General features: G+C 37.3%; 3 protein-coding genes and 1 long non-coding RNA gene across 7 annotated transcripts; 3 read left to right on the plus strand and 1 right to left on the minus strand.

The window, feature by feature from the left end:
* The first annotated feature begins 906 nt into the window (after positions 1–906).
* Positions 907–5,621, plus strand: LOC111449277 (apoptosis-inducing factor homolog B-like). The gene is made up of 4 exons (XM_023089114.1): positions 907–1,243; positions 1,513–1,769; positions 3,297–3,742; positions 5,108–5,621. The coding sequence occupies exons 1-4, from the start codon at positions 1,101–1,103 to the stop codon at positions 5,363–5,365; spliced, it is 1,104 nt and encodes a 367-aa protein (XP_022944882.1). The 5' UTR covers positions 907–1,100; the 3' UTR covers positions 5,366–5,621.
* Positions 5,622–6,878: 1,257 nt separating this feature from the next.
* Positions 6,879–9,810, plus strand: LOC111450039 (vacuolar protein sorting-associated protein 60.2-like). The gene is made up of 7 exons (XM_023090180.1): positions 6,879–6,947; positions 7,125–7,276; positions 7,818–7,911; positions 8,478–8,549; positions 8,631–8,742; positions 8,828–8,988; positions 9,539–9,810. Exons 1-7 carry the CDS (start codon positions 6,879–6,881, stop codon positions 9,590–9,592), a joined length of 714 nt encoding a protein of 237 aa, XP_022945948.1. The 3' UTR covers positions 9,593–9,810.
* Positions 9,811–10,911: 1,101 nt separating this feature from the next.
* LOC111449404 (basic leucine zipper 34) lies at positions 10,912–17,205 on the minus strand. 4 transcript variants are annotated; one of them, XM_023089277.1, is made up of 5 exons: positions 17,026–17,205; positions 15,710–16,278; positions 15,004–15,079; positions 13,314–13,440; positions 10,912–11,172 (listed from the first exon to the last, which is right to left on the minus strand). In XM_023089277.1, the coding sequence occupies exons 2-5, from the start codon at positions 16,267–16,269 to the stop codon at positions 11,093–11,095; spliced, it is 843 nt and encodes a 280-aa protein (XP_022945045.1). In that variant the 5' UTR covers positions 16,270–16,278; positions 17,026–17,205; the 3' UTR covers positions 10,912–11,092. The 4 variants fall into 4 exon arrangements, with proteins under 4 accessions (XP_022945045.1, XP_022945042.1, XP_022945044.1 ...); XM_023089274.1 differs by having other exon boundaries at positions 15,710–16,283; XM_023089276.1 differs by having other exon boundaries at positions 15,710–16,387.
* Positions 11,095–13,323, plus strand: LOC111449405. The gene is made up of 2 exons (XR_002711611.1): positions 11,095–11,182; positions 12,902–13,323. It is a non-coding gene; the product is annotated as an uncharacterized LOC111449405 (long non-coding RNA).
* Positions 17,206–18,704: the final 1,499 nt, after the last annotated feature.

Genomic DNA, 18,704 nt, shown 5'->3' on the forward strand with positions numbered 1-18,704 from the left:
TTAAATATTAAATTTTCAATTAAATGAACCAAATTTGAAAAAAAAATCAATTTAGAATTTTACATGATTAAATGGGTTGAAATATTGCAAAACGGAAGATACTTTTCAAGAAGATGGCTTGAAAATTACGCGTTTGAAAATAGAGAAGTTTGAATAATTATTAACGAATTGATTCCAACTAACCGTCAGTTACAAGGATGAATAACTCCTAGATGAAATTTAGAATCTATGATGGTCACTCTTAAATACCAAGACGACACATAATGCACAAAGGGTTCAAACACAAGTTTTTTTTGGTATTCCACCACTGTTTCAAACTTAAATATTACATGTTTTTAAATAGGCAAAAAAGATAATTCAAACAATAATATAGTTCAACTACCGACCACAACTACCTAAAAGCTATTAAATACAAAGAGAAGAAAATAAGACCGAGCATAAATAATCTTATAAATGTAATTCAACTATCAAATTAAAAAAAAAAGTCTTCAAATGACTTCTCGACTCTCGAATGCCAAGTGATATTTTATTGTCACTCAATTGTTTTCGAAAAGAATAAAGTTTTGTTGATGAGTTTTACAATATTTTAATAAATAATGAGTTAAATTATAATTTTTAGTTTTTTTTTTGTGTTATTATGATTTATTTTTTTGGAAAATAAATCATAAATTAAAGTTGTTATTAAATACAAATATATAGAAAATAATAATTTAATTGAAAACAAAAAACAAAAAAACTAGAAAAATAAATCTAAAATTAGAAAAACAAATAAACGTTACAGAAACAGAAAAACAAATATCGCTAGGAATTAATGTTCGCAATGGACACGTGTCAGTAAGCTAACTGTTTTTCTAGCTATGCGCGCCAACAAAGCCCAATTATTTCACTTTTCAATAGTTCACATTTTATTTCTTCCCCCCATTTTTTCAACGCTGCAAATTCTCTTGCCGAACCCCAAAATCAGCCGGAATCTCGAGCTTTCCCACTGGAAAGTAACGATTTCTTCTTGATCTTGAGACAATTCTCAACTTTATTCGCTATTTAATATTTTTAAAATTTGAGTTTTGAGCTACGAAGAGGTGTTTGAAATCGCTTCAAAGATGTGTCTGAGGAGTTCTGTGAAAGGCCTGCAAATGCTGGGGGCGGAGGACAAAAAGAGGGTGGTGGTAGTAGGCGGAGGAATCGGCGGCGCTTTTGTTGCTCATTCCCTTCAGTTTGTCGCCGACGTCGTGCTAATCGATCAGTAAGCTTGCTTGTACTTTCGTTTGTTATTGGAGTTCTTTTCGATTCTTTTTCGATTTATTGGATCACGAGTATTGTTATTGATATTAAAACTGAGAATTATACTCGTTGAACGAAATCCTCTTTCGTAATACAAATTGCTGTAACGGATCGCTGATGGTTTTTTAAATATTTAATTTATCACGTTCTTTGCAACAAATCGAGTAGTGTTGCCTTGCTTTTCCTGAACAAAATACTTTTTAGTAAGGTTGTAATGGTTTGATTGGTCAGGAAGGAGTATTTTGAGATCTCATGGGCTGGTTTGAGGTCTATGGTGGAGCCGTCATTTGCTGAAAGATCAGTGATTAATCATACTGATTACCTTCCCAATGCAAGAATTGTTCCATCTGCAGCCATGAGTATCACGGACAACGAAGTTTTTGTTTCAGATGGCTCTTCAGTTCCCTACGATTACCTTGTCGTTGCTACCGGTCACGAGGAAACTGTTCCAAAAAGTAAAACTGAAAGGCTCAGTCAATACCAAGCAGGTGAATAAAGTTGATTAAATGATTTTTTTTATGTTCGTTATTGAGGTAGAACTGACCATGCTAAAATTTGCAGATTTTATTTTTTCTTTGTTGCTTTATTTGCATACCTGATATGCAACTTTCACTACAAAATTTTGTTTGTGTGTTTGTAATTGTTACGGCCCAAGTCTATCACCAGCAAATATTGTCCTTTCTGGACTTTCTCTCAAGATTTTTAAAACACCTCTGTTAGGGAGAGGTTTCCATACCCACATAAAGAATGCTTTGTTCTCCTTCCCAACTGATGTGAGATCTCACTGTCCACTCCCTTCCGGGGCTCAGCGTCCTCACTGGCACTCGTTCCCCTCCTCAACCGATGTGAGATCTCACAATCCACCCCCTTCAGGGTCTAGCGTCCTCGCTGACACTCATTCCCTTCTCCAATTGATGTGAGACCCCCAATCGATTGTGAGATCCCGCATAGGTTGGGAAAGAGAACGAAGCATTCTTTTATGAGTGTTTAAACTTCTCCTTAGCATACACATTTTAAAAACTTTGAGGGAATCTCGAAAGGGAAAGCACAAAGAAGACAATATCTGCTGGCGGTGGACTTGGGCTGTTACAGTAGTCTCTTAAAGCAGTAGAGTGACGAGGGACTCTTGACTGAGAAAAACTGGTTCCTTACCTGTCTCAAGGGATTTGTACATTAGCTAGACAGAATTCCTCTTACTTTTGCACCAGCAACTTTTGGAGTTGCCAGGTTCTAATTTTTAGTTTGCCTTTATCCAATTTTAGTAAGAGCAGGGATAAAGATAAAATTATAAAGAGCATGATATTTCTCTAATGTTCTTGGTGAAATTCTTCTTGATGTAGTGAAATCTAGGCTCAATCTCCTAGGTTGATAACTTATAACTCAAAAGTTGTCTCTTGGAGCTAAGTTTGGGGTGGGCGAAGCATAAACATAATACATGTGACACTAGAGAGAGGTTTAAACCAAGTTTCGTTTCTGTAACAGCCCAAGCCCATCGTTAGCCGATATTGTCCTTTTTGGGTTTTCCCTTTCGGGCTTCCCCTCAAGGTTTTATAACGCGTCTACTAGAGAGAGGTTTCCACACCTTATAAGGAATGCTTCATTCCCCTCTCCCCCAATGTGGGGTCTTACAATCCACCCCCCTTGAGGGCTCAGTGTCGTCGTTCGCATATCGCCCAGTGTCTGACTCTGATACCCTTTGTAATAGTCCAAGCCCACCGCTAGTAGATATTGTCCTCTTTGGACTTTCCCTTTTGGGCTTCTCCTCAATGTTTTAAAACCCTTCTATTAGGGAGAGGTTTCCACACCCTTATAAGGAATGTTTTGTTCCCCTCTCCAACCAACGTGGGATCTCACCATTGGTTAGGGCCTCAATCCTTACTGAAGGGCATGTGGGGAAGCTCAACTACCTTATCTTGCCATCACATTTGTTTACTTCGTTCAAACGTATAGGGGTAGGATTTGGAAGCAGCATAGATGTTCTGCACACCAAGCTAACTTGTTCTTTTTGGATACAGAATGTGAGAAGATAAAAGCTGCCAATACAATTTTAATAATTGGAGGTGGTCCTACTGGCGTAGAACTCGCTGCTGAAATTGCTGTTGATTTCCCAGAGAAAAATTTGAAATTAATACACCGGGGGTCGAGATTAATGGAATTTGTCGGGTTTAAGGCTTCCCAAAAGGCACTTAACTGGTTAACATCAAAGAAAGTTGAAGTGATCCTACAACAATCTATTTCAATGCAATCTATATCAGAAGGAGTATATCGAACTTCAGGCGGCGAGACTATTGCAGCCGATTGCCACTTCATGTGTACCGGAAAGCCAATTGGATCAGAGTGGCTGAAAGAGACCGTCTTGACTAACAGCTTGGACATCCATGGAAGACTGATGGTTGACAAGCACATGAGAGTCAGGGGTTTTAAAAATGTCTTTGCAGTTGGAGATATCACAGACCTCCAGGCAAGTCCTTTATCTGAAAATCTTGACGTTTCTAATTAGCCATTATTGCATCTAATTAATATCTAAAGTAGATAACATTTATCTTGTTTATGAATCAAATTTCATCTGATTAAATTTGAAAAAGAGCATTGGAGTTGGTAATTTTGTAGATGACTACCAATTCTACATGGCACTCATCGATACATGCATATCTGAACGCTTTTATCATGACAGTTTGTTTGAAACACGTTTACTGCTTCTGGCTTTTAGCACTTTTTAGATTAACGTAGGATAATCTATTGTGTTACTGTCCTTTGTGATTGAATTTACAAAGAATGTCCTAAAAGCAGATCGTTTCTGTAGAGGGTGCAAGAAATAGGAGGGAAAAATGAAAAATGTCAAGAGTGATGAGATGAAGTAAAGCTATAACAATCTAAGCGCACCGCTAATAGATATTGTCCTTTTTTGGCTTTCCCTTTCGGCTTCCCCTCAAGGTTTTTAAAACGCGTTTGCTAGGGAGAAGTTTCCACACCCTTATAAAGAATGTTTCGTTCTCCTCCCCAACCGATGTGGGATCTCACAATCCACACGGGCCCAGCGTCCTCGCTGACACTCTTTTCCTTCTCCAATCGATGTGGGACCCCCAATCCAACCACTACAGGGCCCAGCGTCCTTGCTGGTGCACCACCTCGTGTCCATCCCCTTTGGGGCTTAGCCCCCTCGCTGGTACATCACCCGGTGTCTGACTTTGATACCATTCGTAACAATCCAAGCCCACCGCTGACAGATATTGTCTTTTTTAGGTTTTTCCTTTGAGACCTCCCCTTAAGGTTTTTAAAATGCATATGCTAGGGAGAGGCTTCCACACCCTTATAAAGAATGTTTTGTTCTCCTCCCCAACCGATGTGGGATCTCACAATCCACCCCCTTCAGGCCCAGCGTCCTCGATGGCACTCATTCCCTTCTCCTAATGATGTGAGACCCCCAATCCACTCCCTGTGGGGCCCAGTGCCCTTGTTGGCACACCGCCTCGTGTTCACCCCCTTTAGGGTTTAGCCTCCTCGTTGGCACATCACCCGGTGTCTAGCTTTGATACCATTTGTAACAATCCAAGCACATCGTTAACAGATATTGTCTTTTTTGAGATTTCCCTTTCGGGCCTCCCCTCAAGGTTTTTAAAATGCATCTGTTATGGAGAGGTTTCCACACCTTTATAAAAAACATCTCGTTCTCCTCCCCAACCGATGTGGGATCTCACATAAATTGTACTAGGATTGAATATAGCACGCAACTCGGCTTCGACTTGGATCATCGCACTATCATATTTCTGTTCAGATACTCAATATCCTCCCTGTGTTATTTAATGACTTTGGATTCATTGAACAGGAAATCAAACAAGGTTATTTAGCAGAAAGACATGCTCACATAACTTCCAAGAACCTAAAAGTATTGTTGATGGGTGGAAATGAGAGCAAGTTATCTACATACAAACTCGGTTCGCCCCTTGCAATCGTGTCGCTCGGAAGGAAAGAGGGAGTTGCACAACTTCCTTTCACGACAATTAGCGGATGCATTCCTGGATTGATTAAATCTGGAGACTTGTTTGTGGGAAAGACAAGAAAGGAACTTGGATTGGCACCTTGACGTTTCATCGAACACGCCTTCGAGCTAAACCGTCCGGTCTTTGCTGCATTCGTCGCCATTTTTACCTGAATTTTTCTTCCCTAATGTATATGGTCACCTAAATAGCTGTATAATATTGCACATTCTCTGCTGTTTTCCATTGTGGTTGGGCATGGTTCACCTTCATTGCATTTTATTCTTTGAAGTTATTTCTCATGGCATTGCTGATAAGCAATCAAGAAGTGATCTTGAAGGAAGCATTGTGTTTGTGAAGCTATGTGTAATTTTCAATTGTATTCATGTATAGTGCTTATTTTCTCAAAATATGTGTTATAATTTAATAAATAGGCTAAAGAAACTCCGAGTATTTAAAATTTTTCAAATTAGTTCGGGCAAAAATAATATTTAAACTAGTTAATAAAGAGTTGTATCATAAACTTATTGTATCAATAATGTATTTGTACGGATGAACATGTTTTTGTTGGTAGACAAATTTATGAAGTACGAAGATTTGAGTACCCGACTTCAATAGAAGAAGTATAGTCAATCATTTGAGTATATGTGAGAATTACATCAAAGGGGTATTAAAAAAATAGATGACCCGAAAAACTTATCAATCAACTCAACCCAACTTATACGATTTAGGTTCAAATAAATTATAAATTAAAATTTTATGAATTGGGCTTTAAACTACCTCTAAAAAATTTGTTATTATTTTTTTAAAAAAATATTTTATTTTTCTTACAAAATATATATATATTTATTTATTTATCTTCAACCTTCTTAAAAAAATAAAAAAATAAAAAAAAATGTTTTAGAACTAACTTTTATTTTTATTAAAAATAAAAAATTAAATAAATTACTCGAACAATATGAACCAACCCAACTAAAAAAATTATGGTTGGATCAGCTTGATTCATTATTTAATAAAAATTATTTTTGTTAGAAAAGTTTACAACCTCGACCATTATGTTGAGTTTAAAAAAAAAAAAAAAACCGAAACCGATATTATGAAAAGAAAAAAAAAAAGAAGGCCAAATTGCATAAATCAACTCTTAAACTAAACTAAATTGCAATTTCACCCATAAACCTTGAACTCTCATGTAATGGTCACATAAATTTTTAGGGGTAAAACTGCAATTATTATTATAGTCTAAGGGCGAAATTGCAACCATTATAATAATTTAGGGGTATTTATGCAATTTTTTTTTAATCATAATAATATTGTCGTGCGCTAATAAAATATAAAAGGCATTTATAAAATGATTACATGACCAAATAATAATTACCGTTAAAGTTTATCCAATAAGATAGAATCGGATGCACAGGAATATTATTCCCTCGGTCGTCTCTTTTTTATGAACGCTCCAAGAAACGGTAAGGAGTTTCTCATCGCGATTTTCCCAGTGAAAGCAAATTCTCTCTCAGGGGATTTTCCTCCACATTCCGGCGTTGTTTATCGTCTCTGAAAGTTAATCGACGTCGAACTGCTCCATCTTTGCGGCAGCGTAGGAAGAGGAAGAAGAATAGAAAGATGAAGAGGGTTTTTGGCGTTAAGAAAGACAAAGAACCGCCTCCGTCTATTGAAGATGCCTCCGAAAGAGTAATTTTTTCAATTTTTTTTGTTTTTTTTTAATTTTGTTACCTCTAGGGTTTTGATTTTTGGTTGGCATTGATTTTGCCTGGTGCGTTTAATTTTATGGAAGGATTGGTTGATTCTCTTTTGTTGGATTCATTTGTTTTGGTTAGGGTTCAACGTTCTGTGTTGCTTCTTTTTCAGATTAATAAAAGAGGCGAATCAGTTGATGAAAAGATAAAGAAGCTTGATGTCGAACTCAGTAGGTATAAGGAACAGATTAAGAAAACAAGGCCCGGTCCTGCTCAAGAAGCTGTTAAAGCTCGAGCGATGAGGGTTTTAAAGCAAAAACGAATGTAAGCTTCCTTCGTGCTATCACATCTTTTGTAGCTTTGCTGATCATTTTCTTAAAAGATAAGTAGTTTGGTTGTGAATACTTTGGAATGTTGGTTTCGGTGAACTGATTAGGAACTTCAGATCTTGAGACCTGGCTGAAGCTTAGATGTTAGGGGTGTTCGTGTATCATGGCTCAAGTATAACATATATGCTTACTTAATCATGTTTCATTGAGGGGTTTTGTTATCTAACTTAGTTCTGTAATCTTAGGGCTATAAGCTACCATAACATAAGAAGAGTTAATTCGTTAGGTTACCAGAAAATTCTTTGAATCACACGTCTTCTTTTCCTTTTTCTGTTCCACTTTTCAAACTTTTTCTTGCTGTGTGACTACTGATCGGTGCCCCCTTAGACTTTTATTGTCCTCAATTTAATTATGTATTTTGATGTAAGAAAGCTAGTAGATTTAAATGTTAGCTATCGAACTGGAAGCTGGTCCAAGTGCTACATAACAATACCTTTACATATGGTTGTTATGTTACTTCTTATGCTTGTGAACAGGTATGAAGGACAACGTGATATGCTGTACAATCAGACGTTTAACCTCGACCAAGTTGCATTTGCCTCAGAGGGCATAAAAGACGCTCAACAAACGGTACATATCCTTTTTGTGATCATCGTTGCTCATTTTCTGCCGCCCTCCCAAAAAAAAAAAGGAAAAGGTTGGGCTGTCCATGACAAATTTGGCTTGAAAGAGATTTGGTGTTAGATCAAGGAAACTTTTGGATATTGAAACGGATAGCTTATTGGCTTCTTGCATGCTAATTGTTCGACTAGACATCCTGCATTTAAGTTTCTGTGTTTATAATGTGGGTCAGATGACCAAGAAACCTGGGTTGAGGTGGTTCCTATTAATGCCCCAGTTAATTCTTGCCGAAAATTTGTTTTCTTCGTAGCGAGGTCAGAGTTCAGGGCAGTTCAGGTGGAGCTTTTCCTGTCTAGTTGGAACCGGCTGCCTACCTCGTGAGATAACGAGGTAGGGGACAAACGTCATTCGGAAGGCATTTCTTGAAGTTCAATAACATGTCTATCTAGATTCTCTTATGGTTCTTCCTAATATCGGTCTAGCTTTTGATGGGATTTGACATCTGGGATGTATTTATCAAATCAAATAGGGGACTAAACTCTGTCAAACTAACGTTTTTCTTTTTCGTTTTTCAGATGTCGGCCTTGAAATCTGCCAACAAGGAGTTGAAAGGAATGATGAAAACAGTGAGGATACAGGACATAGACGTCAGTAGTAATCAACTCTTTTTAGCATCCTTTAAGTTTAATTATGGTATTTTTTGAGAAGTTTTGTGTTGTTTCCTGCAGAACTTGCAAGACGAAATGATGGATATGATGGATGTGAGCAATGAAATTCAAGAGACTCTTGGTAGGAGCTATAATGTGCCCGATGACATTGACGAGGATGAACTTTTGGGCGGTAAGACTGCTCCATTTAAATGTTCAAATTTGATAAAACATGACACGCTAGAAGCTTACGCCTTTACTGCCTTTTTCGAACGTAGAGCTTGATGCCTTGGAAGCAGACATGGGATTTGAAACTGAAGCTGATGGGGTTCCATCTTATCTCCAGCCCGACAAGGAATCCGACTTGGAAGGAGAGCTCAATTTGCCTTCAGCTCCTACAGGGCAGACAGCAGTTCCTACTGGCCGAACCAATGCACAGGTAACAATCGCTGAAACTTCAGTTCAGACATATACTGAATCCAATTTCTTTGAGTCGATAATCCCGTACTTGCTCGTTTAGATTCTAGACACATGCTAATGCAGTTGTCGTTCATGGTGCATTAGCACGTGTGGTTTAACACCGCATCCATTAACATAGAAAAGATCTAAACAAGTTCTAACCAAATGGTCTATAAAGGTCAAATAAGGGACTTAAAAAGGTCGAGTTCAAGCCGGGATAACCACCTACCTAAGATTTAATATCCTACAAGTTACCTTAATAACCAAACCGTTGGCATTTGTCTGTCACTAGAGCAAGTAAGAGAACAATCAATGAATCAACAAGAAACACCCATTATTATCGGATTGTACACCGTTGTGTCTAGCTAGGGCTAAGCAGTTCTCGAATGAGAATAGTTGAGATGTGCAAGTCGGGCTCAATTATGACGAACATTTAGATAAATAAATAATAATTGTAAGTGAGTTCTTGCTTTACAATTGCCTCTTTTATATGCGCTCTCATTGAGTTTTGTTCTAAATTTGATGCACAGGCTGAGGATGAATTGGGGTTACCAGCTGTTCCTCGCGCATCCCTTCGTGGGTAAAAGGTATAAACTGATGGAGTGAACGAACCCCTTTGTATACATGTTGTGCAGATTTTATAGAGAGATATTTTTATTGATCTTATAATTAATTATTCACTTCCATCATCATTTGGAACTCTAAAATCTTTGGCTATACTGATCAAACAGTTATTATTATGTATACCTCATGAAATTAATGCTATAAAATGACACTAGAGGGTGGAGATTGCAATAATTAACTAACTCTATGGTTCAATTTTATACAAATTTCCAAAGTTATTAACCTATTTAGAAACAAAATTTACATATAAAAGTTATTTAATTTTTTTTTTAAAAAGAGGTTAGACTATTGCTAGCATATTGACCTCTTTGGATGCTGGGCTTGTATGGGTGGATTGGGGGTGTCCTTTTCCAAAGAGGGTAATATTTGTTAGTAGTGAGTTTGGGCCATTACTAATGGTATCAGGGCCAAACGTTGGGTGATGTGTGCCAGCAACGAGGCTAAGCCCTGAAAGGGGTGGACACGAGATAATGTGCTAGCAAGGACGATGGGCGTTGAAGGGGGGTGGACATGAAGCAGTGTGCCAACAAGGATGTTGGGTCTCCAAAGGGATGAATTGGGGGTTCTCACATTAATGCGAGAAGGGAATGAGTGCCAGCAGCGAAGACATTGGGCCCTAAATTCAAGGCAAATTGGGAGGTATCGTTGATTGAAGGGAATGAGGGTTAGCGAGGACAGTGGGCCCCAAATGGGGATGCATTGTAAGATCCTACATCGATTGGGAGTAGAATGAAATATTCTTGAAAGATGTGAAAACCTTTCCTTGGCAAATTGGGGAGTAGAACGAAACAATTTTATAAGGGTGTGGAAACTTTTCCCTATCATATGTGTTCTAAAAAGTAAATAATATAATATCTACCAACGATAAATTTGGGCCGTCACAGTTTCTTATAATTAAAATAAATAAATTACAAATTTAGTACGCAAAATTCATACTTTCAAGTTCCAAAAATGCTTAAAATATTGAGGATTTGATTCCTAGTTGGGTAACACGTCGCCATAAATCACTCTCTTTCAAATTCCAAAAAGAAAAAAGAAAAGATGCGTAGATAAAATTTGCTTGAACAATGATGAGAGATTATATTGTAGGTCCATTTTCTTCCTGTCTTTCTTTTTCAATCTGTTCTTCAATTTTTGGCTGCAAAAAAACTTTCAACTTCAAAACCCTTCCTTCTTCCTCCAATCCAAAAGGTTCATTTTCAAACACAGAGAGACAGCAAAGATGAGAAAGAAAGATCAGGAGTTCAAGTTTCTTCTTTTTTTTTTTTTTTTTTTTTCCTTTTTCCTGCAAATATATCCTAGGGGGTCAGATCAGTGTTCATTTCATTGGCAGAAAATAATTGCCAATGGCAGAAGGAGGCAAGCAGTTCAGTCACATGGATTCTATGGTTGATCCTTCGATGGTTGGTTCGGTCTTCCCTCCGACTACTCGGCCGAGAAACGAATCGGGAGAAGATGGCTCAAAATGAGTTCTTGACTTGCTGTTTTGCAAATACAACCTTCAATTTCTCCACTTCCTTCTTGAGTACCTGGTGTCTGCCTGTAGCAAGGTGAGTTTTAAGCACCATTAGAAGAAAAGTTATGGTATTCAGTAAATGATGAATTCGTTCTTTTGCCCATGATGATCGGTGAGACCATTATAGGAAAATGGACAGAAAGACAAAGATTCTCCCACTGTGGGGAGTTTTGATCATAGTAGAAATCTCAGTAATAAGTTTAGATCCCTTACTCTTACTCGTACTAAAATATAATAATAAAGCCCATATGCTGGTTGGGACGATGAGAATGGACGGGTATTTTGCTGCTAGGTTCGTATTCGGACGGGTTTCGTATAAAATGTCCGAACTCATGTATAGTCTGTGGTGAGGCCTGATTCCAGAGTTTCTTCTATGCTTAGCACTCCAGAAACAGGTTCCCTAAATCTAAGTTTATTAAATCATCCACTTATACCACAGGTTATGTTGAACTTGTGCCCCTAAACGTCCCAAATCAGTCATTATGGGGGCAAGTAATATGATTGGAACAACCAAATTACTGCACAATTCGGACAGCCCGCACGATTTAGAGGAAGATCAGCCTATGTAACAAGAACTCCGAATGGGTTCAACACGCCTTCCATCAAAGTAGAAAACTTGGTCTCTAGTAGGACACTAAATCAAGACAACGTTAAAAATACTCACTTTCACTGAGCTACATACCGACACTAGGCCACAGACATTTAAACTAATGATCTTCATTGACCATAATCTGTTCAAGATGAAACATTACTCTTAGACACAACATCATTATTCATAACTAACGCCTAATGGAAGATGTTAAATTGGTGGCCTTCTCAGATCTATTACGGTAGTTCACTCTTTTGCTTTTTTAGTTGGAAATCGAACTGTGTAGACGTTCTTTCCCTTGAAAAGGCAGGATTCACTGGCGTAGCTGGAAGCTGCTGTGAGATCTCTGGAGCGACTACCTTAGTCGTGGGATCCCCGAACCTTCCAAAAGTGAGGGGTATAATCTCAATCAAACCATTAGTAGATGAGAAAAAGATTGTGTATATCTTGACTACACTTCTCCATGTTCTGTAAAATGTAAACTTCCTCAAAAGATCTCCTCATAAAGATTAAAGGTTCAGTCAACTCGACTGGTTTCTTTGTTATTGTCTGCTAAGTTGACTTGTAATGGAGAAACACGTTTGATCTTTGAATAGTTCCTAGAAGGCTCTCCAAAAGTTCTTGTTATTAAAAGGACTAGCATCGGTAACATCAATCGACTCCTCCTAAGCTCCTTTCCAACTAAATGGGCTTGCAAGACTCATCAAACATAAACATCTCACTTTCCTCTTTCTATTGCTTCTCCATTACAAGGATAGACTTTTCCGAGGGCCTAGCCAAGTAGTAAGGACTTGTTTAAATATTGTCTTGGGTCTCTCTATTATCCATGGATACCAAGGATTTGGTACCTCCAGTTGAATGGGATTAAGAGAACACCAACATTTTTCCTTTCACTGTTGTCAAAATTGAAGATTTCAATTAACTGGCAGGGCCGATTGTTGGAAGTCTTCTCAACCGAGAGAGACACGGTCCAGGGTTCCCTAAAGAAGTTCATAGCTTAGAGAATACGACGACACTTCTGGAGAAACCAGTAAGCTGGCTAAGGAACTATAAGAATAAAATGGAAAGTTGTCTTTAAGACTTGGGAAACCTCACTCTTCTGCCTTTATATCTAACATCAAACGCCGTACTAGAGCTGTTTTTCTCAATCACTCACTTACTCAGGATGGAATACTTCCAACCAATCTCGCTAAAAACGACATCTCAGAAACAAATGACAGAAAAAAGAGAGCAACGGAATGGAAGGAGTATTAGAGAAACAAAGGAGGATCGGGAAGGAGACGGGGGCCGTTCCCGATGCCTTGTAATTCCAGGCTGCAGGCTTTGGGAGGATAAAAGAAAATCCTCCTTACCACCTTATATTCTTTGGTAGTCTCTTTACATCAACATGACATTTGGTATTATGATGCATGTCAGGATAGTCAAAATATTTGTTATTGTGAGCTAGCATCTAATTCACACTGTTAAATTTTAGCAAACAAGTTATATATACACGAAAACAATTTCTCAAAAATTGCTTGTTTGCAAGTTCCAAGCAAACCGAATTCAATGAGAAGAAAGAGGCAAACAAAGTTACCTTCTGAAGTCAATTTTTCTCGTCGAACTCTTGCAACCTGCTGCTTTAATTTGCTATTCTCCATCGATAGAGCCACCCGTTCTTGAAGCAGTGATGCTACTCGTATTGCCAGCTGTGATTCTACAGTCTGCAGAATGAGATGAAAGCTTTTGGCTGTGGTTTATGTTGTTCTCAAGAAATATTATGACAGTAAAAGCGAACAGCATCCGTTCTCCATAGATAAAGCCACACGTTCTCGAGTTTCTTATAAACAAAAAGCAAAAGAGAACGGCATTCATATTTCTAAAGAACTTTTTTTAAGGAGCGTCAAGCTTTCTTGTTAAATAACAATTCTGCAACTACGAAGATGAAAGGTGCAGACATTAGTAATTTGCATGTAATCAAAGCTTTCTTACTTATTTATAATAAGAAACAAAAATTCTCCTCACCAAAAGAGGAAGTACAATAAGGGGAGATGAGATGCCCCCACACAACAAAAGGATTACAAAGAAGACTCCCAATTGGCAAAATTTTCAGTCACGCCATGATTTTAAAAAACGATCTTTAGAGGTGGAAGACCAAGAAGCAAAATTCTAACGAGGTCCCAAGTAGCATCTTGTGAGAGTACTGGGATTGTTTGCTTCGGGTTATATGGGAAAGATTAGTATATTAATAGTAAGGACAAAGCGGTAATTAGTTAGAGGAATCTAGGTCATAAATAGGAGTGTTGGAGACCTTAGTTTGGAGGGTCATTTTAGTGAAGTTTCCATTGTGGGACTTTGGGAGAGAGAGCCCTCTCAAAAGGCTATTGTCACATGGTAGTTTGTCTTGATATTGCAAAAAATTAATATCTTGTGTTTTCTGCGATTGGAGTGTTAGGAACCACGACTCTCCACAATAGTATGAGATTGTCCACTTTGAGCATAAGCTCTCATGGCTTTGCTTTTGGTTTTCCCCCAAGGCCTCGTGCCAAGATGTATTCCTTACTTATAAACCCATGATCAACCCCTTAATTAGTCAATGTTGGAGTCCCTCCCAACAATCCTCCCCTCGAACAAAGCACACCATAGAGCCTCCCCTTAATCAAGGCTCGACTCCTTTCTCTGAAGCCCTCGAACAAAATACACACTTTGTTCAACACTTAAGTCCCTTTTGACTACATCTTCGAGGCTAACAACTTTTTTGTTCGATGCTTGAGGATTCTATAAATATGGCTAAGTTAAGGGCATGACTCTGATACCATGTTAGGAACCACGACTCTCCACAATGGTATGATTTTCTCCACTTTGAGCATAAGCGCTCATGGCTTTGCTTCCCAAAAGGTCTCATGCCAATAGAGATGTATTCCTTACTTATAAACTCATGATCAACCCTTTAATTGGCCAATGTGGGACTCCCTCCCAATAATCCTCAACATGGATACCTAACACATCCCTACTTATCAGCTTAGAAATTATCAAAATTATAGTATTCTATACTAATGGATGTTTAATAGTGCAAAAAATACATTTCTCCAGGTGTCTTTGTAAGCAGCTATTTTTGGGAGGGGCATCTCTCCTCCCCCCGGCCCCTTAAGTTGTCTTTCCTTTTGCATCTCCAAGTTTCTTATAAAAAAAATATAGTGCAAAAAATGACCAGAAATCAGAAAAGTATCATCAGTCCAATAAGGGTTGATCATCATAGGCTAGCCCAAATGTTCCAATGGAATTACCTGGAGAACATTAACCTTCCTCTCCAGTTCAGCAATGTATTGAAGCTTACGAACCCTTGAGCGCTGCCCGTTATGCCTGCAGGGAAATCATTAGACTTGTGTACCTATCACAATACTTTTTGGAAATAGAAACAGGGACCTATAGGCATAAGCAATAATCAAGGTTTAACTCTCGATATCAAAATCTATATATCAAAGTAGTGGATACCAAAAATTAAACCCGTCCTCGTCCATACATACATTTACTAAAATGTAAAGAGTGGTATCATTTCATCAGCTTAAATTGGACAATGTATCTCCAAACAGTTTTTAATTTGACAAACAAGCTATTGGAAAGAGAAAGGAAAGAACACAAATTCTTGACATGCATGACACAGGCAAAAAGGCAGGATCACTTGGACCCTGTTTCAGATTTGAGAAAGACAATGCACGTTTTTGTGACATGTCGGGTGTAGGCGAATGCCACAGGTTCTTCATTGCATATTTGATCTCATACTTATAGTCATTTACATTATCTTTCCAATTGTGTCGAATGTCCCCGAGGGAACCATGGTTGCTTACATTATCTTATCAAGAACAGATGTAACATGACTCGTCACCAAATAACAACGCATCATCAGTGAACGAATAAGATAATGATCTAATCGTATAATCAACAAGAAAAATAATGCCAGAGGAATTGAAAATAAAAATGTTAGAATCTGACCGTTTTGCTGCGTTTTCATCAGAGTTAACCTCCCTAACTGATTCGCTAATGTCTCCATTTAACTTTGAAGAAGAGCTCTCGCCAACCGAACAAAAATCTGTGTGCACTGGTGTAGCATGGTGAAGATGAACAAATTCCGATAATGCAGAAACCATATTGTAGTTTGAAAAATCTGAACTGCATTTTTTCCTAGGTGAGTTAGGTCCATAAATGCAAGATGGATCCCATTGTTCACAAGTGTCATTGCCAACGGAATTCTCCACATCTTTTTCAATACAAAGACTCCTCAACGAGTCTGCAAGACCATCCAAAAGGGTGACAGAGTCACTAGCCGAGCGACGAAGTGGTTTTCCTTTCGAATTTGATTCACAGTCGCTTAATAGTTCACCAAGCCATACAGGCTCATCCTCCAACACAGAACTTTGTGAAGAAGGAGTGTCACGATGCAGAAAGAATTCATTAACAGGTGGGGATAACGCGACCGAACCATTAATTGAACCCGCAGTTGTTCTCTTTTGAATTGGACAGCGAGGAGGAAGGTGAGTTTGCCTTGTTGACATGGTGAGGCACTGGACTATATCACAAGTTTCCCATCAGCATCAGCCTCTTTCTTAGCTTTTAAAAGTGCTAAGTTTTTGGTTGGAAACGAAAAGGACAATATGAAAAGGAAACATTTCCCTGGCAAACATATCTTTAATAGCAGCCGAAATCACGGGGGAAAACAAAAGACAATTAAATTTTAGAACAAATAAACTTCACGACAACAAAAGATGACCCAAAATCTTCATCAAACATCTTCAATTGAAAGCTTCATTCACATTACTGAAACTTGATTTGCAGCCAAAGAACAGTGAAGAACGTAAAAGATATCAAATCACCTTAATCTAAACCCCAATAAACTCTCAAATCAGTGTTTTGTCTCTCTTTCTCGCCCTTTCTCAGCCACAAAACAAGAAAATGCCTATAAAATTCACTCCAAATTCAGAACCTCACAAGTTAAAAAGCCATATAAGGTCCTCATTCATCAACGCAACTAAGAAAAACAAGCTGCATTATACATTTTCAAAGCTCAAACAAGAATCACAATCCAACAGTAAAATCGCACTAAAAAACAATCCACTCCATAGAAAAGCGAAATCGAAAACAACAGCCAAAGCGACAATAAACACAACCGAAAGCTCTCGGAACTGATTTTCAAGTGGTGAACCAAAAAGAAAACAAAGGGATTTGAATTTCCCGAAGAATTTATAAAAATCATCAAGTTTCAATTCGAGTTTTGGCATTTTCTTGAATTTGATTCCGTTCTGTCGCCTTACCTCGCCGTTTTTGCAGCAGTAATTGCTCAGATAGAAGAAGAAAACACCATCAATCAGAAGAAGAACAAGAAAAAATTCAGATTCCCTCTCTTCCCTTCGAAGCAGTCGCTCCGAAAGCACCGGCAAAACCCGCTTTTGCGGCCACTCCTATATTTACTCAACTATGCAGCAGCGTACGAAAATTTTAGATTCATGTTGCTTAAAATACACCTTTTTTTTGGGTTCGTTTGAAATCCATGCTTTTTTCGAAAGCATAATCATTAAAATATTGTATTAAACATTTTTTTTATTAAAGTTTTAACACTATTTAAAAATTAATAATAATAAATAACACCATTTTTTTAAAAAAATTAAATAATTATAAACGGTCGTAATATTTCTTTGGTCAACGTCAAATTATGTTCTATAATCTTAGTTGTCTTTTAATTTTTTTTTAGTATACAATCTGATGTCCCAGTTCCAAGCTTTGAGATAAATGTAAATTTTGAAAATAAAATAAAAATCGTATGTAATATAGGTGTTTTTAATTAAAATAAAATAAAACGTTCGTGCGGAAATAGACAAATTTTAATTAATGATACATATTCAAAAAGTCAAATAGGTTGGTTTATGTTTCTCGACGTAACATTGGTCACTCTCGAGATGGTGTAACAAAAACAAAGACAGTTTGACCAATTATAAGGAAGGTTTGACTTTGTAGGATGCTTGTAATTTTATATTATTTAAATTAGTAGGTTTGATTTAATAGGTCACACATGCTTATTTATTTATTGTCAATTAATTATTTAAACAAAACATGTTATTACAACACACAAAAAAAAAAATTATTATTAATTAAATTAAATTTGGGATTTTTTTTTTTTAATATATGCCAAATCAAATAAGGAAATGTTTTAAATAAAAATAATATTAATAATTTCATAGTTGTTGGATGATCAGCTTCTCTACCATCTAGCGCATCGCTCTCACTCCTGTCCAATCTTGTTTCAGTTCCATCCTAGCTCGATTTTGTTTGATTCGATCGGAGGCAGTCTGTAATTAACCTACTTACCTTAATTGTAGACCAATAGCTAAGTTAACCCGAGTTCGTACTTGCTATCATTTCTTTATCAAAGTCAATGTCTTTCATTGGGAGCTTTTACTCAGATTAAATAGTAAAAAGTCCAAATCTGAAAATTGGAAAGTCCATGTATTATGTTATTTATTTATTTATTTATTATTATTATTTTTTGTCAAGGTGAGGAATCCCAGAGCTCTCGACCATAGATAGTCAATGAAAACTACCAAGTCGGAATACGATATGGGCAAACGAAATTTCCAGTGAGAATTATACGAATTCTACCGGAAAAAAGATATAAATATCTAGAAACCCATCAATCTTCATCGTAACCGAACTTCATATTACCTCTACCTGATCGTTATTTTAAAAAATAGTGAATATTTAAATGCTCGGGAATAAATTATCTGCTTGAGCTAAATATGCATTTATATAATTAAAGAATAAAGAACACGGGACCTTAGTGAACAGCTACTTGAACACACCACTCGTAACCTTTTACGAAATTGTTTCCATCGTCCTTAGATGTCTATAATGGTAATTACGAAATAACCAACGTGTATCACCGTCAAATCGTTATTATCACATTAAAGGTGATTATAGGTAGTAGTTACGAAGAAAC

The sequence above is a fragment of the Cucurbita moschata genome, unplaced genomic scaffold (genome assembly GCF_002738365.1).
Source record: "Cucurbita moschata cultivar Rifu unplaced genomic scaffold, Cmos_1.0 Cmo_Scf00011, whole genome shotgun sequence".
NCBI lineage: Eukaryota > Viridiplantae > Streptophyta > Magnoliopsida > Cucurbitales > Cucurbitaceae > Cucurbita > Cucurbita moschata.

Bases quoted from the DNA above. Each gene is read 5' to 3' on its own strand.
- LOC111449277 (XM_023089114.1), top strand. From the start codon at position 1,101: ATGTGTCTGAGGAGTTCTGTGAAAGGCCTGCAAATGCTGGGGGCGGAG. The intron at 1,244-1,512 runs GTAAGCTTGCTT...TTGATTGGTCAG, and splicing joins GACGTCGTGCTAATCGATCA to GAAGGAGTATTTTGAGATCT. The intron at 3,743-5,107 runs GCAAGTCCTTTA...TTCATTGAACAG, and splicing joins GAGATATCACAGACCTCCAG to GAAATCAAACAAGGTTATTT.
- LOC111450039 (XM_023090180.1), top strand. From the start codon at position 6,879: ATGAAGAGGGTTTTTGGCGTTAAGAAAGACAAAGAACCGCCTCCGTCT. The intron at 6,948-7,124 runs GTAATTTTTTCA...CTTCTTTTTCAG, and splicing joins TTGAAGATGCCTCCGAAAGA to ATTAATAAAAGAGGCGAATC. The intron at 8,550-8,630 runs GTCAGTAGTAAT...TGTTTCCTGCAG, and splicing joins TGAGGATACAGGACATAGAC to AACTTGCAAGACGAAATGAT.
- LOC111449404 (XM_023089277.1), bottom strand. From the start codon at position 16,269: ATGTCAACAAGGCAAACTCACCTTCCTCCTCGCTGTCCAATTCAAAAG. The intron at 15,080-15,709 runs GTCAGATTCTAA...ATTTCCCTGCAG, and splicing joins GATGAAAACGCAGCAAAACG to GCATAACGGGCAGCGCTCAA. The intron at 11,173-13,313 runs GTAACTTTGTTT...ACCTTGCTACAG, and splicing joins AGAAAAATTGACTTCAGAAG to GCAGACACCAGGTACTCAAG.